This window comes from Myzus persicae, unplaced genomic scaffold, assembly GCF_001856785.1.
Source record: "Myzus persicae strain clone G006 unplaced genomic scaffold, MPER_G0061.0, whole genome shotgun sequence".
In the NCBI taxonomy this organism is placed as follows: domain Eukaryota; kingdom Metazoa; phylum Arthropoda; class Insecta; order Hemiptera; family Aphididae; genus Myzus; species Myzus persicae.
Window position 1 is genome coordinate 47,917 of NW_019104045.1, and position 27,158 is coordinate 75,074.

The 27,158-nt window shown below is 29.6% G+C and overlaps 2 protein-coding genes across 5 annotated transcripts in view; both read right to left on the bottom strand.

Moving 5' to 3' along the window:
- Positions 1-1,548: 1,548 nt before the first annotated feature.
- LOC111038015 lies at positions 1,549-19,460 on the bottom strand. Its single transcript, XM_022320930.1, has 9 exons — positions 19,084-19,460; positions 9,564-9,679; positions 7,591-7,835; positions 7,486-7,520; positions 7,108-7,222; positions 6,791-6,976; positions 6,524-6,710; positions 5,200-5,383; positions 1,549-3,077 (listed from the first exon to the last, which is right to left on the bottom strand). The coding sequence occupies exons 2-9, from the start codon at positions 9,671-9,673 to the stop codon at positions 2,430-2,432; spliced, it is 1,710 nt and encodes a 569-aa protein (XP_022176622.1). The 5' UTR covers positions 9,674-9,679; positions 19,084-19,460; the 3' UTR covers positions 1,549-2,429.
- Positions 19,461-22,971: 3,511 nt separating this feature from the next.
- Positions 22,972-27,158, bottom strand: part of LOC111038020 (neprilysin-2) — a 38,354-nt gene continuing 34,167 nt past the window's right edge. For all 4 annotated transcript variants that reach the window (XM_022320939.1, XM_022320941.1, XM_022320940.1 and 1 more), the window contains 9 exons: positions 26,899-27,104; positions 26,541-26,720; positions 26,256-26,467; positions 25,953-26,172; positions 25,669-25,851; positions 25,445-25,607; positions 25,223-25,342; positions 24,940-25,136; positions 22,972-24,325 (listed from right to left, as the gene is read on the bottom strand). In XM_022320939.1, coding sequence (XP_022176631.1) covers positions 24,053-24,325; positions 24,940-25,136; positions 25,223-25,342; positions 25,445-25,607; positions 25,669-25,851; positions 25,953-26,172; positions 26,256-26,467; positions 26,541-26,720; positions 26,899-27,104 — 1,754 coding nt within the window. In that variant the 3' untranslated portion in view covers positions 22,972-24,052. The remainder of the gene's footprint in view (positions 24,326-24,939; positions 25,137-25,222; positions 25,343-25,444; positions 25,608-25,668; positions 25,852-25,952; positions 26,173-26,255; positions 26,468-26,540; positions 26,721-26,898; positions 27,105-27,158) is intronic.

Here is a 27,158-nt window from a genome sequence, read left to right on the forward strand (position 1 = left end):
TATTCATACAAATATAATCTTATTTTTTAATGCATATTCATTTATCTCTTATACTTATTAGTTATTGCTCATTTTTATTATGTAACATATTGTAAATATGAAAATTGATAAAAAAAAGTTAAATAAAAACGTCGACGGTAAAAATATTGATAACATGATAAATTATTGAAAATGCATCTTAATAGAATCGAAGTAAATGCACTAAAACCAAAAAAAAAAACTGGAAATATGTATTTATATGCAAAATAAAATTTCAAAATTAGCTTTGTTTCAGCATAAAACGTATTTGTTTCTTACTCTGCTATTTGTGATAATTAAAAACAAATATGAAAATGCTACAAGTCCTCTGCCCTAATAATAACTAATGGAAACATAATTCTAATACCATAAAAACACGTTTGATATCATTCTGATTACAATGGAGTAGGTAAATTGTATTATGAATTTTTTTTTTCATTTTTTCCAACGTATATTAGATTTATTTACTATTAAAATGGTATATTTATATAATCATATACATATTTAAAAATTTTTAGATTTAGTTTAGTATTTTGGTTTTGGTTCATATTGTATTTTAGAGTGTGTGGGTTATAATGTTATATTCTACTGTGTCACCAAACTCATGTTTGATACTAATTGCAATCACGATTTTGCGTTTTAGAGTTTTAAGCAATTTAATTTTATCATATCTTGGAAGATTTATTTCCCGGTTAATTTATACTGTACAAAGTGTCCAAGATCGATTTTTACTAATTAATTTTCACCGTCCGAAATGTCCGCGGTATATAAAACAACTATAGATAGCGGACTACACATTACATTCCCACAGGAACGTTCAAGTCGTGGGGCCATATTAAGTCAACAGTACAATCGACAATGTTTACAAAATATCTCAATGGATAAGATACCTATTACCCAAACATATTTTTATGATATATATATTACAAATATGTGTATATAATCAATCATGCCATTTTGCCCTGTTGGCATATGGCTGCTGACTTCAATATTATTCTGTAGTCGGCTATCGAGTTATATCGATGGAGGTATGCAACTCAAACAATTGATAGTACAAAGTGTCCGTTTACGGTTTTTCTAAATGGTCCTTTTTTAATAATTTTTAGGTACCTACATAATTCACATGAACATTTCACATATTTCTATAATTTAATTGTATGATTCAGCTGATACTCTTCACATTAATATACGCACAGTGTTGTAATAAATCTAGTAGGTACCATAATTCATATGTTGAATGTAATATGTGTATTGTGTATAGGTAGTCAATAGTCATAGTATATTATTATAATATATTGAACTTTGTGAAAGTTTATTTATTTATTTATTGACAATATAATGGCGTTTACAAAATATGTGCGATTGCGAACTATAATATTTTATAGATACGAATTTTCATACATGGCGTATTAAAATAAATAACAATTTGCTTTTGGTTATCGTATTCATGGACATTTTTGATAAAAATGAAATAACTAGATAGGTATAGGTAGTAGGTACCATATCTACCATACGTAATTGACTAGTGTTATCCTTACATGCCATGGTTATACAAACTATTGACAGCTATAAATGTAACAAAATATAATATTTTCTACGTTTAAATAGTTTGTTGTGCGCGTTAGATTTAACTCGAGCTGCGCACTATATTCAATAACTTTAGACATTATATGAATATGATAGGATTATTGCTATTTTATATAATATGATATGACAGCGTACGCCGGAAAAAATAAAAACCTTGACTAAAAATTACTGAGATACACTCTCGCCAATAATTGTTAGGAAGGTAATTTTTATACTGATCGATGGCGACTTTAATATAAACTGGTCCAAAAAGTACTATAATCTTCTTCTCTCCGCGTACGACACTAAAATATCAAAAAATCCAAGTATCTCTTTGGCTCTCCTCTCGATTATGATTTTATTGTTGCGAATTGGCCATCTTCGGATTATCGATAGCCGGTAGGTATACATTGCACTGGTCGTTCATAATATCAGAATACAGATCGCGCGCCGCACATAACACGTGTAGCCCGGTGTAGGCCACGCAAATACCTGTGTACCTAATTTGTTGTATTACGCCGATTTATAGTATTCAGGCGAAAGCGTTTGCGTTCAGGCGCGCGAGCAGGTGTGTGTGTGTGTGTGTGTGTGTGTGTGTGTGTGTGTGTGTGTGTGTGTGTGTGTGTGTGTGTGTGTGTGTGGTATTGCGACCTACTGTTGTTTTTTTTGTAACTTTTTTTTTAAAACCATTGTTTTCTGCGCGTCCGAGAATAATTCAAATAATTGTAATTGGGGGTGAAACCACCCTATCCCTCCTACTATCAAGCACTCCGTGTCTCTAAAAACACACATACATGTCATACATATTATACTTATAATAATATAATACATGAATATGCAACCATTCAGTAAGGCAGTGAGGCGGTGGTCGACATGCGTGTCGCGACAAACCCGCTGCAAACGACCGCTTGTTCATCGATCTGTTCGTGGAAATAATTAACTGAACGCGAGTACACCTTGAGTTCGATGCACTTTCCGGGCGCTACTGCTGCTGTCTTCCTCTGCTTGTTTTTAACGTTGTTGTGGCCGCCACGGACGCCGAAGTTCTTTCGGCATGCCGCTTTTCTGTCCACGTCGTATTCCATGATGGTTCCGAACGGATTCTTGCTCGTCGCGATTTCCTCAGACGGTCGGGCGGCTCCGTCCCCCTTCCGGCGCCCGTCATTGTCACTGTCGTCCCAACAGTCAGCGCCACATCTGCGTCGGTGACCGGCCGCCGCGGCTTCCACAGCGGCCACCACGTCGTCCGACACGGCGGCGGCGGTACCGTCACCGCGCTTACCGCCCTCCACGATTACAACCTTGATGAGCGGTACCACCGAGTCACATATCTCACTCACTTCCCTGGCCAGTTCGAACTTCTCGAATAGGCTCATGTTGCCGTTGCGCTCGAACGCCGCGTGCTTGTCGCTGAAAGCGAACAACTGCGTCACGCTCAGCGCGTAATAGTCGCCGAACAGTCTGGACAGCTCGCCGTACGTCTCGGTCAGCGTCTGCAATTACACACGAAAAACGATATTAAAATATTGTGAATTGTGAATTGTGATACGCGTCGCTGCTCCTGCTCATGTGCAGCGGTGGCGAGTATAAGCGCCTTAAGTGCAATATAATAATGTAAGCTCATATTGTCTTACATATTATATTAGATTATATCCACAACACCTAAAACCAATCCACTCTCGTATTTCATGGCATTAAATGTTGTACAGTGTACTGGGTGATCACCTTGTACGTGCATATACACATACACATACATACGATAAAGGTACAATATGTATTATAGGTACCTACTGCAAATTTTACTCTTCTTCACGCGTCTCTCTTGTTGTCTATATTAGTTCAATGATTGCACAACTGCAGTACTTTAAAACCTAATACTCTAATGAATTGGCTGTTCCGGATTTGTTGGAAACACACACATCGACAAATTCGATTTTCGTTTTGAATTTGAGCAACCAAATAAATACTATCAACTATAATAATAATATTACAGATATATAAAATACAGCAGAATAGTAGATGACACATTTCAGAAAGGCTGCTTATTTAAAAAAAAAAATTGCCAAGTATTTTATTAATATAATTGATAAGGATAGCAAGGCGAAGCATCCTGTATATTATTATGTCTAGACGTGATACAAAGAAATATGAAAGAGTACTAAACGTTTTTAACATCCTTTTTTTCTTTGTGTGTAACCAACTGTGGCGGACGGTGCTATATCCAATTACAGTATTTTTAATGTTACAATTGTCATCAATCCTATATATTGTATTACGATATATTTTTATATGATTTTCGCACCAATTATAGAAATGTTTCTAAACATTTCGATATTTTACGACTGATTCATTATATAACCACCATTAATCTAGCTACATTTTCTACAACATACACGGTTTTATCAGATGCTTTTTTAATAAGTACCTATATCTAATTAGTCTATAACTTATAAGACACCACCAAAAATCAAATATTTTTCATGATAAATTAGGTACTCACATAATTTATGTTACTTTTTATTTTATGATACATTTACAAGGTAGGTATATGCATTGGGAGTGCGTTTTTTTGTTTGTTGATGTAAGAGTCAAAAATAATATCAACCGAATTCTTGGTCAGGTTGAATATAATATATTATACGTAGTCATAAATTAAAATGCAACCTTTAACACAGAAATATGACATTAGTGGTGTTTATTAGTACGTATAGCTGCATATCTGTATGTCTGCAGACGTGTGTGTATAACAAAGTAGTAAGTGAGTTGAAGGTACGATTATTATTTTAATCTGAAACAACTTCATTGGTTTGTGACTTGTTAAGAATTTATAAGAAAAGATTACATTAAATATCATTATTAATATTTAATAACGATGTCATTCACACCGGTCTCCTCATACTGGGGAAGTTCATGGTTATAAATACAAACGAATTTTTTGTTCTTATAAACATCAAATATTTTATTCTTAACGATCGGTTCTCAATAGATGAATTATATATATACATTTAGTTTTAGATGTGCAGTGTATTTTTATTTAATTTAACAATTATTATCTTAACGCTACAGCTTGCATAGCAATGACAACTACAATTCAAAAACAGAGCTTAAAATCGAAATCAATTGATAACGCATAACTCTAATATTACATTTTTCAAGCATAAATTATGCACACATATAATTTACTGCAGACATCTTAACAACTAAAATAAAGTACGTCACACGACTCACACGTAATTACGTAATAAATGTCACGTTAAATTACGTATATGAGTTGGCATAATATCATACCGTAATTCGAGTGTATACCTATATTATACTTGTATAATAGTAGGTACCTATATTAGGAAAAATTATAAATATTCAAAGATAGTAGATATTATGGATTATGTTTACAATCGATATTGGCCTCGATCGGGTATTTGTTCGAGAAAAGAGTATAGAAGAAAAAATGCAATTAAGTGTACTCGAGTTTACCGTAAACAACCATACAATAACGGATTGCGTTTCGAGTGATATCTTTGTGTATAAGTTATGTAAATTATTATTATATACAAGATAGTGTTATATTATGACATTGTGCGTTTCGAATGCGATTATCTGACTTTTCACACGTACCTCCTGACACAGGTCGAACAGCCTGTTCCAACGTGCACTGTTGGAGTCCTTCTCGGTGGCTAGCATGACCGCCAACTTCTTGGATATACCTTTTAGCTTGTACACCCGAAAAATCGGCAGAAGCGCTCGTTCCATGTAAAAGTGTTCGCTGTACACATCCGCGTATATATCGTCCACGCTCTCTCTAAATGATAATGAAAAAGTGGAGGTCATTATAAAATGTATTTAATGGTGACAGAAGGGTAGTGTCGAAATTATTAGCAACGTAAAACTATAGAATACGTCCTATTAATTTGAGCATTGAAGCAATCAAATATTGCAAGTTATTTTATTATTAACTCTAGGTTGTAGGTACACTTGCAATTTGCCTACAAAGATAATGAAAAAGTTTATTAGATTTGGAGGATATGTCATAAGTCGTGTGATTGAATTAAGCATTATTAAGAGGATGTCAGCGAAATGTTTGTTTTCTCTCTTTGGCCCAAGCGCAACATAAACAAAACACACTTACGCAGAAAAGTTTTTTTATGTTTTTGAGTAATATTAGAGTCAAATTGCCCATTACAAAAATGTTAGAGGATAATATTTTTGAGGGATTGATACATCAATTATTCTAAATATTGTCCCAAACAATTTAAACACCATTTAAATTTATAACAAATTGATTTTATTTTGAAAGTTGAATAATAATAAAAAATAAAATCGATATGTAATACCCTCGAAAATATTATCATCTATAATTTGTGTAACAAGTGATTATACTCTAAAATGACTAAAAACCATACAAATTATTTTAGGTGAAATCGTTATATCGATGCTGCTCGTTGGTCTAAGAAAGAAAACAAATATTGCACTGACATCTTCTTAATACATTTTAATATCATGAAACAATTCAATTAATAACCTATTAATTAACCTAACCTATGATACTAGGTATGAAGAGGTCTTGCAACAATAGTAATTCATTTTAATAATCAATTTATAACAGCAGCTCATTATAAGATAATATCACATTTTAAATTTACATTGACTTACTATTTTTATATATTTTTGAATGGATAAAAAAAACTTTTCAAACGTCCGTTTAAAAAAAAATCTTATACCTAACATTAAATGTCTAGTTTTTTTTTTGGTATTGCCTAATTTTAATGTTCTTCGACAAATGTCTGCATTGTTCAATAATCTCCATTAACCCTTAAAATCTTTAAGTATATTATATTACAAGCTGTCAGGCAAACAATAATAAATACTTTCGTATGGACAATTAAAATCTGAGTAAGCCACCATCATATTTTAAAATCTACCTATGTAATATATTACTTACAAATTATTTCGCAAAAAAGGCCTAAAATCCCGTAAGAGATGGCAGTAGGTAATCATTCGCGTCCTCGCTACTGATTTCAAGTGTTTAATTAATAAATCAGCTAGATCGTCCAAACTTTGTAATACCATAGGAGCGTCTGGCCACATGTCTTCTACATCATGCAAAAGAGTATCTGAACTCTCCTTCACTAAAAAATGAACCATACTCCGTTATAATAAACCAATTACGAAATATTATTGTTAGGTCATCAAACAAAATCTTGCTTACATTTGGACAACGTTTGTTCAATTAACGATTTGTCGTCCATCAGAAAATAATCAGGCCACAATGCTCGTTTTTTAAAAGCAACCAACATTTTGTCCATTTCTCTGTTATAAGCCATTTCGTTTTCCAAGATTGATAATCGAACTCTGACTAAAATTGAGTCTATATCGTTTATTCCACAAAGCATTTCTAGAAAAAATATTCAGCGATTGTACCTCACAATAGCAATAATAAATATATAAGTTTAAATAGTTGTGTGTGCGTTAAAGTAATAAGCAAGTGTTATTAAGTTAATTATTAAATTAACTTGATTAACTTACCCTGGTTTACTTGAGTAAGTATCATGGGTAATTTTTCCCAACTTATTATTTCTTGTAGTGAACGGCTCCGAGAAAATGGCATACGTGCAGGCTTTGATAGTTTATTACTGGGCACCTGAAAGTTTGTAAATCAATTACAAAAAAAAATTAATGAATAATACAATACTATTATTTTTATCTATATAATAAATATATATACTTTATAAGATTTATCTAGATGGTTTTAAAATTGTGCACTGAAATTACATTTAAATACTTCATTTCTATCTTCCAGATACATATTTTGCATATTATATTAAAGTATAATATCATATTATTATATATAAAATATAAATATCTATGTATGTATTATAATGTATGTAAGAATGGTGGTCGTACCTGTTGATTTATCCTAGTCAATGGCTCATATGGAGCTGAAAATAAAATACGAAATTTCAATTGAAAAATCAACATACTATTAGAGATTTGAAAAAGTCAATTTACATCTGAGTTGAGATTTTTGATTAAGGTATTGAAAATAAGTCTCTTCATTCCAAGCTTCTTTTACTTGTCGCAATCGTTTCTTCCAAGCGATTAGTTGTTTCTCTGTGTTGAATTTAATCTTAAACCAATCTAATTTAGCTATGTTTTTTATATGCAAGACTAAGTGACTTCCGTCGCAAATTCTTCGACATACTGCCAGGTCTCTCACTGCATGAATTTTTGTCCTTCGGGGATCTTGATCATCCCTATAAATAAAAGTAATAAATGAAAACATAAAACAAAGCAATTATTTTAACTGTAATTCATTATTTTTTTAAATGTAGTTAAAATACTTTAATTACTTTTTTATACTTGAAAAAATTATAAATACATGTAATTCTCGAATTTTACATTGCCTTTATTCTTTTTAAGATTTTTAGATTCAGAACGAAGAGATATATTTTTCGATTTATGTAAGATAAAATGTTTGTTTTTTTAATAAAAATGTTTGTCATTTAATACAATAGTTCCAAATTAATAGACTCTCACTAAAAAATATATCAAAAATAAATTCTTACAATTTTTTATAAGCTTTTAATTTTTTACAAAATCTATCAAAACCAAGAACATTTTAACAGTTAAAATTCATAAAAAAAATGTACAAGTGATAAAACTAAATGTCAATGATTTGGGGTATTAAAATGTATTATGATGATTTATTCCCTAATAATTTGTATTACTTTACTATTTAAAAAAAAAACAGCTATTACACCCATCATAAATTATAAAAGTGTATGCGATTCGTTTTCAACTAAAATTAGTTCAACTTACTAAATTACTAGTAGCATCAGAGGTGTCCCAAGAGGGTTCCAAATAAGGCAAGTGATTATACAGCCTAGGAATATGTAATATGTAGGTATGTTTAATAGGAGTGAAAAATATTACTGTCCTGGTCTTAGGGCCTTATTTAGAAATTATGCACCGTAGTGCACTTATAAAATTCTGCCCTTCTTTTTGGTGGCAGAGGGGGGGATGTCCACTGTACAAAAAAAAATTATAAATACCTACCTATATAAAATTATAAAACGTAACTTGTATTTTAAATAAAGGAACGAATTCACTTAAGTTACCAAGCGTTTCTCTCATTTTTTTTTTAAACATGTACTTACTTCAACGGGTTAGGATCGATGGTGCAAAAAAAATTGCAGAGATACTTTAGGAAGTTATATCTTTCCAAGGTTTGCAATTTTCTATTTTTGATTAATTATAGGTGCTTATTTATAATCTTTTTGAATAAAATTGAACGATATTATATAGTCTGTTATTTTACGCACGTTCAACATTAAATTTTGATAATTAATATCGCAACTTCAGAACAATAAACAAATAAGTATAACGTAAAAGTACAACTAACATATTTATTATTATTATGTTTTTTTTTACAAGGCTACTAAGCTAGCTGCATGCTGCATTCTGTGTAATGTCGTTATCTAATATCCAATAAATTATTGGTATAAAAATATATTTGAGCGAATGTCCCAAAATAAACTTAGGATAAATCTCCACCAAATCCCATAAACACATAAGAAAAAAACATTTAGCATAATTTTAAAGCAAAAGTTATGTTGGCATAAACCATAATAAAAGTTAATACAATTTTACCGCCCCCGAGTTACACCAGGGCATAAGCCCACCCACTCACTCTAAATACGAACCCACTGGTGCTCCAGTGAAAATTATAGCATGGCACTGAGTAGCAATATAAATACGTAAATAGTAAAAATATCCTTAGAAATATAGGCTGACAGTCTGTCTCTAGCCCCTTCTAAGAATCATTTATTCGTGTGTAATTTTTTTTTTTTTGCTAAACCCATTATCGACTTTTGATTTTCTACGCTTTTCAAAATAATGAATGTTACCTGTTTAAACGATTATTCTATATATTATCTAATATATGATTTTGAGATTGTTTTTAATATTATTACAGTAGTTACCCATAAATCCAAAGTGTACTGTTGCTGAGCACGACAAATCTCTGCCTCCAATCAGGGTCTCCAACTACTTTCACCATCAAAATATCGCAAAAACTTGATATGGTTGACATCTTGTTCTAAAATATATATATTTGAATAAATTAGCCTGAAATTCTCAAACACATAGAAAGGTACATAATAGGGTGGTCCTAAAATTTCAACTGTAAAAATTTGGTATTACGATCCATATGTACTACATATATTTTAACTCTCGTTAAAAAAAAGTTTTATACATTATACACCAATACCTATTATGTCGTATAATAGATGATTATAGGTTACTTTTACACACTTCAACTAAAGAATTTTAATTTCATTACACTTTATGAATATGAGTAACTATTGAAAATCTATGCTAAGTATCTTCTTTTAATTTTTCTACATTAAATCAACAATAATATTTTATGCTTTATGTTTCTAAATATCATGATAATTTTCAGTTTACAAATTAAACATTTTTTCTTACACAAATTTTTAACTGTTGGAGAATCCATTATGAGTCACTTGGAGTGCTCGATGAATTGACACAGTTTTACTTCAAAACATAATAGTTAGTACTTTTTTTTTCGTTAAAGTCCTATGAAATAATATTAAAAACTACGTCGTTAAAAATAACGAAATAACTATAACATAATATGTGCTATGTTCTATGACATCCATATTACAGGTAGGTAAACGAGCTAAACTATAATTTGTATACTTAGGTGCCAGGTATAAGAAGCATAATATTATATATGTATATATAACATATTACTTTGGGTACTCATATATTATTTTTATAATTATATATAAAGTTATTACAAAATAGGTAGCTTATTATATTTTGTTATTGTATCCAATACAACTAATTTAACAAATTCATCGTCAAAAGGAAAATGTTCAGATTAACGTTTTTTTTTTTTTTTAATTATTAATTATGAATTATAAAGTTTCATTTTTTCTTAGTCGTCTAAAAATAGTGCTTAACTAGATAAACACATTTTAACACAATATGGCATAAAATATATTAATAATATAATAATTATTGTCAAACTATACAGATAACGTATCCAACCTAGTTACCTACCTAAATAAAATCGGAGTAGTAAATTTTTACACCTTATTATTTGGTTTTTAATTTAAACATACCTAGCCTTATACTTGGGATTATTGTTATGCTCGGTATTGGATATTATTATAATGACTCATTAAACATAAATCAATAATTTATATTTTATTTATGCAAATTAATTTTACAATACATCAATATCTACTCGACAAGCATATTGAAATACTCCTCTTGAACTAATCACTTGATATTTGTCAAATATGTCACGTAGGCCCAATATATAATAGAATATAATGTGAACACTCATAGAAATAACAATATATATTACCTAATACCTATATTGTAATAATTGTTTAAGTTTGTAAGTATGCACTATATGTAAGCATATCCGGTAGTCGTAGTTTTATAAAATGTTCACATGTTTTATGATTTCAACAACTGCTTACTGGAAAGTAATATTGTATTTAATAATAGGATAAATACCAAAATACAGCGAGGAATAAAAAGTTGTACTTCGTAATTGAACGCAGCTGCTGGCCAATTAATATAATATTGTTTTTTGTATAATAATACTAGACAACTCTACAGCTATAATAAGAAATGTACAAGAAATCTTTGAATTGATTTTGTAACGACTGTAGGTATTGAATTAATCATTATTAATATTAAATCCATTGATTAAACGAATCAACAATTAAAAAAAAAATGATTACAACTTCTTTATCAAGACATACCTATAGGCTATAACTACACACAATTATGAATAAACAGCATCGAACCTACCAATTAAACATAAACATGAGCTTTTATAACATTACATTTTTATTATATTATCATAAAACAAATACAATTATTTATTTGTTGGGCCAAAACGCATTACATTCTAACGATAACACAATTAGGTAGGTGCACAATATGTATGACAAAAAACTATTTTATTATATAGCATTTTAAAATAGAGAATGACGTCAATATACTTTGAATATTAAGTTAAAATGATATTAACACATAATTAATTGTCAAGATTAACAGAAGGTATTATCAGAGGACATTTTTAACTAATATTTTTATTTTTAAGATTAATGGCTGTAATATAGTGACAGTTAGTATTTAGTGATAATACACCCATTGTCTACCAACGCAAAATGTTATTGAATAATTAGATAAGTTCGATATCAGTAAAAATAAAAAATTTAAAAATCCAAGTAGGAGATTTATTCCTTAAATCCCCACAGTGAAACTGCCTATAAAGTAGTATAGATAACTTTCTTGTTATTGTGTTCTTAGCTATATTATTTAATTACATTTATACACATGAGTGAGCGACCAATAGGTTTTAAATGACAATCCGAAAAATCAATAACATACTCTTTGTTGTTATCATTCGTGAAGTAAAATGAAATGTAAGTGGCTTTATGGGAGTCGAAAATGGCTATAGTTTTGTGATCACTGATCACTTAATCCGTGTGAATAGAAACTTATAAGTAATAACTGTACTGTGCAAAAAATATTTTTTTTTATTGAAAGAAATTTAGTAGAAAAACAGAAATTTGAACGTTAGCAAATAATACATTATGTTAACTTATTTGTGTTTAAATATCCTGTATATCTTACAAAAATAAAAATAAATTTAAGAACTCGTCAAACGTATAAGAAAAATGTATTAAGTGTTTAAGTGATAATTGACAAGGACAACAAAATGTATGTATATAGGTATAATATAATATACACATTGTATACATGATTTTATAATAATGTACAATGTTGAACGTACCTACCTATCCTTTTTTCATAGTCGATGATGTTCTACAAATAAACACTGTATAAATATTACGTAATTATGAAATACTGTAATACCTACTTATTTTTATACTAGTCCATTTATAAAGTATAAAATGTTGAGCCGTTTACGAGTATGAAGCGTATCTATTTACGGTGATAGCTGACCTTATACCTAGCATTATAGCTATACAATAGATTGACCGTAATTTAAACAACACATGCCTATAAAAAAATTGTTTGAATACACTGAATAGGACTCAACAAGATCTACAAGATCCAACGAGACCTTCCATATTTCAACTTCCCTTAAAAGTGTCTATAAACAAATGATCCCTTAGTCAGAATTCTGCAATCTTTAAAATATTTTTATGGTAATATTGGTATTTTTCTTTAATTTTGTTAACTACTTAACTACCTACTTGTAATTGTGTAACTATAATTGTAAACCATATATCACATATTTTATTAATGCAATAGCCATTTTTTTGTATTATTTCATATTTCATCCACATAATGATCTGACTGACATTTATATCCATAAATTAAATAAATGAATTAGGTGTAGATTTCAATTAAAAAAAACAATCATCATCTATTAAATTCACCAAAAGAAAATGACACGTGTTATCGCGTATGCATAGATATAATATAATAATTTTCGCGGCAGTAATGCGAAAGCAGTTCCCGCGGCGCCGTCGGTTCAAACACGAAAAAAAAGATATAATATAATATATAGAACCAACTACGGACAGCAGTCATTAATATTCATTAATAAATAGTTTTTCCGGCTTTCGACAAGTCAATGGATTCTTTTGTATCCAACTTATTAATAGGTACATTACATAATATACTTCATACGTAACATTTTATTAGATATATCGTATATGTTTAAAGTAAAGAAAACAGTATAAAACGATGACGTTATCGTATGTAATATATTATGATACATCACGGTAGTGTTTCTGATAATCAGGTGTTTCGAAATATTATATTTGAGTTAAATACCAAAAATGTTCCAACTGGTTGCCTTCCATATTATTGAAATAAGAAGTGGTTCATAAACTTCACTAAAATATACTGATATACCACACGTAAATATAAAATATACATATAGATAAATTTATGTATACATAATTGTACAATGCATGAGAAGGTAAGTACATAATATTATATTGTGTTGAAGCTTGTAATCACAAATAAAAAAACAAAATAATGAATATATTTTAGATTCTGCGATGGATGTATTGATGTATTGATTTTACAACGATGTATAACTTTATATTTATTTATTTATTTAATTTATTTTGTGTCAAAAGATGTTTCTGATAGGAACATGAATTTAGTTGGTCTAGAGGTCAAAATTTTAAATTCCCAATAGTTTTCAAAATCAACAGGAAAAACCACAAAAATTTAAGGAAAAACGGGGATTTTTCGAACAGATCGATTTTGGTTTTTAGTGTAACTCTAATAAAAATGACCGTAGATACATGAATTTTTCACTGAATATTTGTGTTAGCATTTTCTATACACCATACAATTTTAAAAATATTTTTATTTGAGTTGAACTATTTATAAGCATATGCAATTTTCGATTATTATTTTTTTTTTAAATCGCTCCGTCAAAAAGCTTGTAAGTGTAATACACGGTTTCTCGTAAGTTCATAGAAATTACAAACAAATCTGAGCGTAAATCCACAATATTTTTGTATGAGCGTTTGAAGTGACAAAATTGAAAAAATTCGTAAAAATCAAGAAAATTTACAAATTATATTTAGTTAGAAATTCATAAAAAAATTTTCTTTTTATATCTAAGATTTAAAAATGTAATACAAGATTTTTTATAAGCTTATCTACCTTTATCAAAAAAAAAAAAATTCTACGGGAAGGTCTAATTAAATTTTTATGAGGGTTTGAAGTTGAAATTTGTTCAACATTGGATATTCATTCGATTCCTCTTGCAGCGATTTTCTTACATTGTTGTAATTCAAAAAAAAATTACTGTAGACACATGCAATTTACACCATATATTTATTTTATCAATTTATATACTTGATCAAGTTTTCAAAATATTTTGATACGTTTTGAGCTGTTTACGGGAATTTTACAATTTTTACAAATTTTAATCAGTTTTTTCCGTATCTAAAAAATCTAAGAAATTTATAAATCAGTTATTTTTTACAGACATTTTAAGTTCAAACTTGGATAAAATTTCATATTAACACAAAGAATAACGTTTATCATTTTGTGTTAATTGGGTTTCAAAACAGCCCAATTTTACATAGGTATATTTAATATTTTTCCATCATCACTGATAATTTAAATATAATGTTTATTCAACTTACCGGCTATCATATTAATAATAAGTAATAACAATATAAATTATCCTATACTGATATACTGACATACCGTCTCTGCTCAGAATCGTTTTCCGTATACCTACAATGATAATATGATATCATTGAATTCAAATTCAATACCAATCATTACAGCAACTTCTTAAACACCGTATGTACAACAGAGCGACATCCATTTACCTTCTTTTGTGTGTGTGTCAAAATTCCTATAAGTTTTTAAGCATTTTTAGCGTCCAGAAAAACAAACAATAAATTAAAGAAAAACTAAGATTTTAACGCAAAATCAGTTTTAAAATAAAAAATTATGTTATTTAGTGTAACTTTAAAAAAATAACCGTAAATAGGTGGAATTTTCACTGAATTTTTATATAAGTAATTTCTGTGCACCATAACATTTTGAAATATTGAGATTTTTTTTGAGCTATTTATAGACATAAGAAAAATTCGAGTTTTCTTAGTTTTTTTCAAATTATTATCGATACAACATTTATCGTTAGATTAAAGAACTAGGAAATGCAATACAAAGTTCCTTGTACATTTTATTTTATTCTATGTTTTTACATAGCCGGTGACATATTTTAAAGATCTATTGGTACGATTTTATTTATAAGTATTTAAAGCTCAAATATTGACAACATTTATCATCATTTTCAAATTATTTTGTTATTAATAAAAATTATAAAATGTTCAATTTGCATAGCTAAAAGTGCAAATTTTAAACAAGGCATAATTGATAGTGTAATCGAAAAATCTAAAAATATGTAAACATAGTTATTTTTTACTGAATTATAAGTTCAAAATCGATCGAAGTTTCATATTAAAACCGAGAATAACGATTTTAGTTATTTTATTATAATTTAAAAATATTATTCGTGAGTATTTGAGACATTTGGAGTATATTATTATATTATATACTTTTTGGTATATTAAACATCGCTGGAGGTATAGGAAGGAAAGTATGTAGATACTACAATTAACTTGTTCAATAATTTTTTTTTGATTTTTTGAATTATGTGTACAATTTATTATTAATAAATATCAGTCTACTTATGTATATATTATAAACATTTTTACAAAAAAATACACAACTATAAGAAATTACAATATAATTAGTCAAAAAACAAAATGGATATAACTTGAATTAAGCCTACGATCATGTGTGTAGTTTATTTTCCAAAAAATTATTTAACCCGTTAAAACAAAAAAAAATATTATATTATAGTAAATCAAACTACCAAAGACCAGAGTAAAATGTAATGTCATATATTTTCCTAAAAGAAAAAAATCTTTTCTAAAATGTTCGAAATGAGTAGTAGCAATAATATAAAAATAGTTAAAATAATTATTATAATAAATTATCTACTATGATACTGATAGGTACATAGGATGATAATCCAATCCAATATAACTTTTAAGTCAATAGATTTATAATTGCTTAAAGGTAATAAAGAGCACGTGTGTTTGATTAATACTTGAAAGTTGACATAAAGAATAAAGTCTATGAAATAATAATTTTTGCCACAAGTTCTTGAAATTACCAATAATTTTCCATACATTTTATTCCATATTTATATCATTCTTTCCATCTAAATATTTTAACATTTAAGCAATTTTTGTAAAAAACATTTTAAAAAGGTTACAGTCTATTCAACATAACATAAAATGTGACATATTTACCTTCAATAAGATTAGTGTCTTTGTCACAATATTATGTCAACATCAACTAAACGCTAAATGGTAATAATGCAGGTATAGTGTATGATATATTTTTACAAAGATTCTGAGTATAGTTAACAATAACTTATATTTTTCTTAAAACATAATATATAGGCAGTTGTAGCATATTGTAAAAGTCAAGAATAACTGTTTAATATGACAAATATTGTTACCAATCGGACAGATTCAGGCTTAAAATTTCAAAATATCTAATATACATTATAATATATAATCATAATACATTATGTCACCACCCATTAAAAGTGCAGACACTTTTTACGGTCGGGTAAAACTTTATCAAATAAATAATTCTCATCAAACTTTATAAAATTATACATAATATACATGTTGATGCTTTTATTTACATAATATATACGTATATACATTATGTACATTATAATAGGTGGTAAATAATAAATATGTATAGACCCGTATTCAACAGAACAGAAATAGGAAATAAGAACGAACGCCCAACTGTACCAGCTTTACAAAAGAAAAGATGTTGTCCAATTCACCAGAGGGATAAGGATAGAATGGGCAGGCCATGTATGGCAGGCAGATGGAAGTATTTTGGAAGTATGTTGAAAGGAGCATTAACGTATATGGCAAGGGGAAAGAGACCTTGGGGAAGACCGTGAAAAAGATGGAAAGACAGCGTCAAGGAATTATTAGAAGAAAGTGGAGTGGACTGAGTGCGGGTATAATATGATAGAAAGCGATTGAAGGAAGTAATTTTGGCGACCAAGAGTCTAAATGGCTCGTAAAAGCCCCAAAAAAATAATAATAGGTAGTACAAACTACAGTGTCAGCGTTCTGCGATATACATTTTTACCTGACCGTAGTACCGTACAACCTTTTGCCTACAAAAATATCTAGAAATTTATCTGAAAATAAATTGTTTAAATTTAACTCTCTTTAGCTTCATATTTTTATCCTGAAACCCCATATTTGAAAAATCTTGAAATAATTACAAAAGTTAGGATTGTATAATGTTCCGTTCAGAATAGCCAAAGATAAATCACAAGTGTTCAATTAAAAGGTACAATAGTCAATAAGTGAACACTTTTTTAAACCAAATCGTTTTCTTTATAATATTTTTTTTTTTTTTTTATTGAATCTTAAGCTTCGGCAACTGAGGCCATTAGCTGTAGTAGGATTTGTATTGTAGGTTTTTTGTATTGTATATTTTTGGGACGGTAGGGGGGAACACGTGTGTGTTTGTTTTGGCAGAATTTCGAATGGGGCACCCGTAGGTTTCTGCCATGCCCCGGGGGTGGGGGATGGCAGCACTTGTTCTCCGGTCACCGCGACTTGTCCAGAGAAAAGTGCCGCCCGGTAGCCGAGGATCGAACCACGACCGGCTGCGTCGCAGCGGACGCGTCAGACCACTCGGTCACCTCATCCCCCTTTATAATATTATTTCAGTTCCAAACCATTAGCATTATAACAGCATAGTTCATATACATGTTTAAATAGATTTAAATCATGATAAAAAACCAATTAATGAATGTAAAAAAATACAGTTTTTGCTCTATCCTGTAATTTTTTTTTAAAGTAATTTGGAAGGTGTCCTATACAGAAAATCTATGAAATATCAATGATCCCTGCATAAATCTATAACTCTATTACAACTACTTTTTGATATATAGTTACTAAACTAGATGGAGAGTGATCAACTAACGAGCTGAAAATATTCTGTACACTGTCTAGTGTCTATATTAGATAACGATATGATATAAATATGTAATTTAACAAGTGTACTATATAGCTCTACCAAAATTTCTACCCATATAAATAATAAGTATACTATACCTAAAACATGAGTTTTCCAATGACTAAATAAATTATATTTTTAAAGAAATTATGAATGAATTATTAACACATAATTATTTACTTATAAGTTATATAGTGTTATAATTCACTGTTTTTAGTATGCAGGGTGTACGTTGAATTTAATGTAGCAGCTAATTATCTTATAAGTACGTTCGATATTTCCAACAGTATAATATATAAATAAAATTGATACACATTCTGTAAATATTACCATATTATAATTCATAACATTATTATTCCCATAGGTGCTTAGTCACAAAAACGGGGTGTGCACATAAATCTAACCACACATACAGCCAAAAATGTATATTATTATTTTATTTTATTCTAATATAATTATTATTATTTATGTTATAGTTGTTATTCACTTATTCCACAACATACCGTCGTCACGGAGACATTTATCGAGAATTCGAGAGCAAGTTGTGCATACCACACTATACATAATTTAATAAAACATTATTTTGATTGGCTCCTAAATCGCGTGAAACCCGAGTTTTATATTAAACATATTCATCTACTATCTATCTATATTGTTAAGTGCAGCTGATATGACCAGGAACCCAACCACCAACCCTCCCCTCACCGAAAAAAAACTCGAGTATTTACCTCTTGTATTATATATATTATATATTAAACGACTGTTCAAAGTTTTGTGAACGAGTGAAAAACAATTAACAATAATATAATATATAGTAATAGTAATAATAATGATATTAAGTATAAAATAGTGTAATCTCGACGGTACCTTTTTTCCAGCAGATCCGACGCATATAGGTTGTATACCACTGGTGGTATAATAATATGTCGCATATAATAGGTATAGATAGTGTCGGGCGGATGGACGTCCGATCGGCGAAGGAGGGTGGTTTTTGTGTAACAACAAAATATTATTTATGCGGGTATGAACGGCGGTGGTGGTGGTGGCAGCGGCGGCGGCGACATCGACGGCCAGGTACCCGGAAAAGGTACCATATACTCGAGCACGCGTAATCACTTAAGGACACAGGAGAGATCCAGCGATCGGATCGGCCGCAGTGGTGAGACGCGACGCGGCTACATATTATCATCTGTGGTCGCAGGCGGTGGAGCTCGTCGTTTTTATATAGGCACGGCGCGCGCGTTCGTTTGTGTATCGACCGGAGCGCCGCCGTCTATCCGAAACATTGATACGCAGGAGAGCAGTGGAAACGGCGGCGGCGGCGGGCGAACGACGGAGCGCCATCTGTGCGGGTCGTCGAGGCGACTACGCTACTTGACGACGGAAAAGCTGGTAGAAGCTGGTTACGGGAAACTTTCAAACAATCAAATATTTGCACGGGCAAAACACGCGATTACATTAATTTAATATTAAGTGATGTTCACTCCGTGTCAATTTTGACTCATATAAAGGTAGGCGGTACTTGGGTACTACAATAACTTAAACGTTTGTTCTCGCACACGCATCGAAATATTAGTATGTACCTATATTGTTAAATGTTAAAACGCATTAACGTATATTATTGTTTCGGTTTTTTTTTTTTTTTAATTATTATTATTGTCATCGCAACATGACAAATAAACGTACGCATTTAGGAAGCAACGCACTTTGTTTTGATATTATTGCTACACGTCATCGTCTAATGTATGTAACATCATTGCATTGTTCGACAGCAGGCCTTTTTTCGGCATTTCTCGATGCGCAATAGCGACAGCTGCGTCCGTATATATATTATAGTCCGACAGTCCGTGTTTATATTATGATTCAGAGTTTCAACCAATTTTGGACGCGATCTTCTCAAAAATATTTGTGACGGCTATGGGAAATTGTAAATGTCTGTTGTAATGCACATTGTAATAATATTAACATCGATACGGATGAGATTTGTTTTAACAGTATTAGTGTACTACAGTGTTGGTATTATAATTGGTTTAAAATGTTACATCTACATTTTAGGGATGCGAGGGAGTGCCTAGTACTAGTTACACACAAACACTTATAAATGCCTGTATGTATATTTTCACTCATTTTGTTGGTAAAGTTATCGATTTTTCGTATATTTTAACGATTATTTAAGATCCAAAACTAGATGAGACCCCAACGAACATAAAGCTGAATCACAATACTATAAAATAAAAATGTATGTGTAAAATGTAAGAAAACCTTAAGTCAGTTTGAACTAATAATTTAGAAATACAAGGTTGTAATCATTTGGTAAATTTAATGGAAACTTCTATAGCTATACAAATAAGATAAGATATAAGTAGGTACAAGCAAATATTGAAGAAAACACTGCGGGTATATAAAATATATACCTAATGGCTAATACCTAATGTGCTACAATCACAGCAGCTGCAGCAGCTGCATTATCTTTGTACACTCGTAAAACATACCTAAACCAACCATTGATAGACATTCATTTTACTCACTCAAAAACGTGAAAGGTGTAAGCCGTGAGGGACACTCGATACCTACTTTACAGCAGAAAGAGTTCCCGATTTTTTCCCACAGTATTCTGTTATTTCGGTTCATAGTTTGCCCCGAAAATCGTATTCAGTCGATAATTATTTAATGATACTAAATAGTAAATACCAATGCATATAAATGCAGACTATACCTACACGACCTAATCGTCCTTTGTTACGATAAAAATTATTGGCAAATTATAATCGATATCATAACTATATACAATATATAATATGTACACTATGTACAGGATGAACCGTCACGTTTCTCGGTTTCTAACAAACAATATTGTTTGGTCACCCCTGTTACAAATGCAGAAGGATAGTCCCCTATGAAATATCCAATATGCCTGCTGTCGATTACGGTCTATAGAAAAATTTCACCGGTCATAATATATTACGAACGTCGTATCCGATTAACGCATACGGTTCGCACATACATCACCTGCGGCTTGCAACTATAGGAAAATAACTTTAATGGATGAATCACATTGTACAATTTTTCCGCACAAAAACTGTTAAAGTAGATAATTATAACCACATAAATTACTTTTTTTCCCTTAACACGATTTAAGAGATTAAAATACGGTATCTTGATCTATATATCTATATAAGAAAATACAACTTTGTTAAATACATTATTGCCATGGGTCACTTAAACAAAAGTTTACGATTTTGTATGGGTTGTTGTTAAAAAGTAGTGCAATTGAAAAGCAAGTGTCATGTAAACTCATCCATTTATTGTTGTTGTATTGTGTACGATTGTATAATAGCTATCATTAATAAACTTTAAATTTGAACCTGACAATTAAACTTTGATTAAAACAAATAAGCACAAAATCATAATACGCTATTATTATGGTCATTAGTAGCAACACAACATGTTGGCCGGTGATCATAAGCTGTAAAGCAATAATTAGCAAATGAGTCAAAATTGTAGTCCATATTAATATTTAAATAATTTATTGTTAATCTCAACAATGTATAAGCATGATCATTACTCATTAATACCTAGCTTTAGGTAAGTAGGAGTATAATTAATATTAAATTATACATTCAGTATTCGTATATAATGAAACACACGAAACTTTTTCAATATTGTCTTATTGGTTGCTTCTTTTCGCTAAGTATGTTTAATATCAGTGGAGTTAACATCCTACACCTATTGTATGCCCTCAATGATTTGAGTTAGTACATAGTTTATTGTAAATTGGTAAAACTTATATGTGACGTGGTATGCATTTATACGTTATTTTTTGATTTTAAATCGTTAATTATATTGGCCATCCATTTTTCTCACAATATGTTATACAGTGTTAAATAATGGTGCTAAACAGATAAACTACAATAAAGCTATTATAACTTACATAATAATGAGATATCCCAAATGGATGGAGAAATGTATCACTATGATTTTCATACGAACATATCGAATTCAAACTCAATTTATGTAAATTAAATAGATATGAAACATTTGTAATTTAAGTACCAAAATTATCTCGAAAAAACGTGTGACGCACATATTTAATTTTATATATGTGTGTTTCTAATTTTTTAATACAACAAACGATATTATCATTGTTGAAAACATTCAAGACATTCGTAAGAAGTTTTTAATATATTTATATACATGTATATTAGTGTATATACTATTCATTTATATGTACCTATATATTGTATTAAAAGTGAACACATTGTAAATTTTCTTAAAGGTTGAGATTTCGAAAACAACATGAACAGACTAGAATCGTTAACATATAGGTCTAAAGTATATATATATATAGTTATATATTTTAATAAAGTCATAAAAGTGCATGTACAATTAGTAAAAAAATGTATTTAATCATGAGATAAGTATTTTTTTTATAATAAACATAATATATTGAAACTTAAGATTGAGATCACAAATAGTAGGTAAATTAGTTTCATTATCAGTTATTAATAAAGTAGATGTAAAAATAACATTTAAATTTAAATATTAATGACAAAATAAATATACTCTGGCAAAATTGGAAGAAAACAATTATTAATATAATATATATTATTGTTATTATTATTATTATTATTATATGCAAATTCACGCTTAACTATTACAATAAAATATTATAAGTATTATTATAACTCATTTGAAAACATTAAAAATTAATCTACCAATTACCAACAATAATTACCAATAGCTAAGACCCAAATTTATTTCATTTTGTGCCTTTTATTTATCATAAACATTTTAAAATATTAAATCTAATGTTTTGATTAAGTTATATTTTTACCTAACTTAAAAAATAAGTTAACATATATATTGGCACTTATAATAACCCCTGGAAATCCTTTTCCCGTGATTGTCTTTACCCTCAATTGTTTCTTCTTTTGTGGTCATATTTATACTATTTGGTAATTAAAATGTCCTCTCAGATAACACTTTTCATCGATTAACATATATTGATTTAATCTTTTATTATTAATAAAGTTCGAATTTTCAGTACCTATCTTAAATGTTGTACTAAATTATCTTTAATATAAATTAAAATTAAAAAGGCAACTTTTTACTTACCTACCTAGTACCTACGCATTTACAACTACTATAACATAATTACCTTATTAAAGTTTATGAACAAAGAAAATTGTAAAATTCAGATTACGTTATTAACTAAAAAAATTAAATTAAAAAAAAAATTGAATAAGGAATCATTTTCAAACCTTATTATTAAAATTTATTTTTAGCCAAAAAATGAATTAAGTAATTGAATTAATAGTTTTCATTACTACCCACACTACTTTTTATATATAATTTATAAATCAATTCAATACAATGATTTAACACACGCACACGTTTGAAAAAACCTACAACTAAATTCAAAATATGTTGATGGTCTGTTTACAAACTACAATACAAGGCAATTTTTTTAATAGTACCTAAATTAAATACGCATTTGTAGTTAATTCATCAGACAAAATTTAAGCATTTTTATGATTTATAAGCAATTTATTGTTAAATTGTAAATATAAGAAAAATCGGTGATGCGTATCGAGTTTAATACTTTTAAATTATGAATTATCACATTAATAGTCAGAATATCAGATAAATATATATTAAAGGGAATGATGAGCCTATTATAAAATAACTTGTCTATTATAAATATGATATGCTTTGCGCGCACTTTGCCCTGTATTAAGAGTAAAGAGCTAATGTCGTGGGAATAAAATTAATGGTTGATTAAAAACAAATAGAATTCAGATATGAAATGTAAACATTGCCTATGCAGCAACGAGTTCTACCAAACAATGCATTTATCAACGGGATTCATTCGAGATCCAGACGGACATTTATATGCTTTGGCAAAATCATCGGAATTCGACAAGGGACCCCAAACTCGTGTGGGCCCAGGCGAGTGTACGGAGGATCTGACTTTAGTCAGTGCATCTTCTGGTCGCATTGAACCACACCAGATTTGGGCGTAATTTAAAAAGAACAGTTGGTCGTGGGTCATGTCAATGCCAGGAAGTAATGGTTCTTCTCCATGTTTGGTCACCCATTTCTTATAGGCCTAAAAACAATTCACTCATGACATATTATAATATTTATATACTGGGTTAGCATGATAATGACAAGGATTCGGATTTTAAGGAAATACAAACAATAAAAAGCACTTAAAACATGAAAAAGGACAAAAATATGATTTTATATATACCTAGGTTTTCACCAAATAAACTAATGTGTATTTAAAAAAAATGCAATACCATGTAAAGTACTCAAATAAACTGTCTTCCAAAAAAACGTTAAAAGTTTGGACCCAAAATAATTTTTTACCTAGATAATAACTTTATCGGTATTACTATAACAACAATAGCCGTTAATAAGGCATAGGTGGTAGGTGACCATTATAAGTTATTTTAAATATAACATCGATCACGCATGATCTTTTCAAACTTTAATCGATTTGTAGTTTTTACCGTAAATTAGTATAGGTAAAACTATTACCATCGATGTATTATAATGAGACACAAAAAAAATTTAAAAAATAAATGTTTATACATTACCTTAGAAATTAAATGAAAAAAATATTTATATATGAACATTATTTTTCTAACATTATCCGAAAAAATGCATTTGCCTCTAAATCCGAACCCTAATTATGACCAAGTTTAAAAATATATATACCCGAAATGACTGTTTAAGTCCACCGTTGTCAGCTATGTTTTCGCCCTGAGTCATGCGCCCATTAACGTGTAAATTTACTTCTAGCATTTTATACTTTGAATACTGATCCACCATACACTGAGCTTTTTCTCTGAACGTATATATTGTTTTAGAATCCCACCACTCGATCATATTACCGTTCTTATCAAACTGCCGACCTATAAACAGAAATTTAAATTGTTTTTAAATATTCAAGTAGTATTAATCCTATCTTTAAAGTAGGTATTTAAATATTAGGACCTACCTTTATCGTCAAATCCGTGAGTGATCTCATGTCCGATTACTACTCCGATCCCACCGTAATTTAAGGATTTAGGAAAATGTTGACTATAAAATAAAGGTTGAAGAATACCAGCAGGGATGACTAATAAATTAAAATCCAACTTATTATTAATTATTACTTTATCATATATTTATTATTTACATATGCTACGACTATTGACTATAATATGAAAGTTCAACTTACCAATATGATTTTTATTCGGATTATAAAACGCATTAACCACTGCAGGTTCTGTTGACCATTTATCTTTGTCAACGGGTTTTCTTAGTCTTTCTAAATTTTGATAAGCGTCAAATTTTAACACATTAAATACGTTAAGAATAAACTGATTTTCGGTGACATTCAACTAAAAATATATAAAAATTCAAAGTAATGAAAAAGATTATTCCAAAACTTTTGAAACATACCATAATATATTCTTTTTCCAACTCGTCCGGATCTGTTAGCACTTCTGGGTATCCAATTCGTTCTTTCATAGCATCCGCTTTTGCTTTGGCCACTATTCTTGTTTGTTCGTCCATCCAATGGTTTTCATTTAGAAGTTCATTGAATGCTTCTCTAATTGATTCTATCATATCCATAGCAGTCACCTTATTTAAAAATATTTAATAAAACACCGTATATTTCCTACTTCATATTGTAAAATTTATTTCAAATTTATTTTTGAAAATAGTTTATCTTCTAATCGTACTTTACTCTCCAGGCTGAAATTATCTCTTATAAATAGAGCGCCAACTGCCATTCCAAGTCGCTTGTTAGTCCAATCTACACAATCTCTCCATCTACTTCGTTCATTGAGAATTCCTAAAAGTATTTTCTTAAAGTTTAATCTTTTGTACTGAAAATCATCAATCATATGTGGAAGTACAGTGCTTTGTACTAATCTCCAGATAATGTAATTGTGAATAACTCTATGAAAAATAAATTATAAATTATCCTGTTATTATGAACCTAAATATAATAGTTTCATATTAGTTTTTAGTCGTTAATTTACCTCCTGTCAGTTTTTTTTAATAAATGACCGAGTTGTGTAAAGTATGACATAGCATAACTCACTACAGGTTCCTGATCAGAAAGTTTAATTTGCAAAATAGTTTTCAAATATAATAGCCAGTCAAATTCTGGAACATGTTTTTGCAAATCTTTCAATGGAAGTTTCAAATATGTGCCAGTCGTGTCATGCCTATCGGTCTCCGTTTGTGTAATCTAAATATTATAATAGTTTAACATTAAGACACTTTAAAACATCAAGTTGCAAATAGGTACTAAATGTACTCACATTCGCTATTTCAATTTCAAATTCAATAATTTTTAATAGTTCAAAAGGGGCGGTTGACTTATTTGCCCCTAGTAACACAGCTACTTCAGACATATATTTATGATAGGCCTGTAGTGCTTCAGCGCTACTGTCTTTCAAGAAATAATCTCTGCTTGGTAGTCCCAGTTGCATTTGATCCAACTACATTTTATAAAAAAAACGTAAAAAGATAGTAATAACGGTAGTAATAATATGCTTTACTTAACACTTAATTAAGCATAAATGTGTAAGCCAATACGTCAATCATGTTGTTCTATTGCCTAATTGTTTGTCCTTACTATGTAGATGCGACTACATTAATGTCTTACTTTTTTCGCACCTGAAGGATGTTTACAGAAGAGTTTTTATCATCTGGCCCAACCCATGGTTCAATTATGATTCCTTCATTGAATTCTTTTTTTAATCGACCAAGCAAGACTTCAATACTGTAATCAGGTGGTCGCCAATTTGAATCGATCACCGGCCAGCCTCCTACTGATTTTAAGAGCTCGCGGATAGGCATGTCTCCAATATGTCTGATTTGAGCTAAACTCAAGTATATGTTTAAAATGAATATTCAAAATCCATCAAAATAATGTG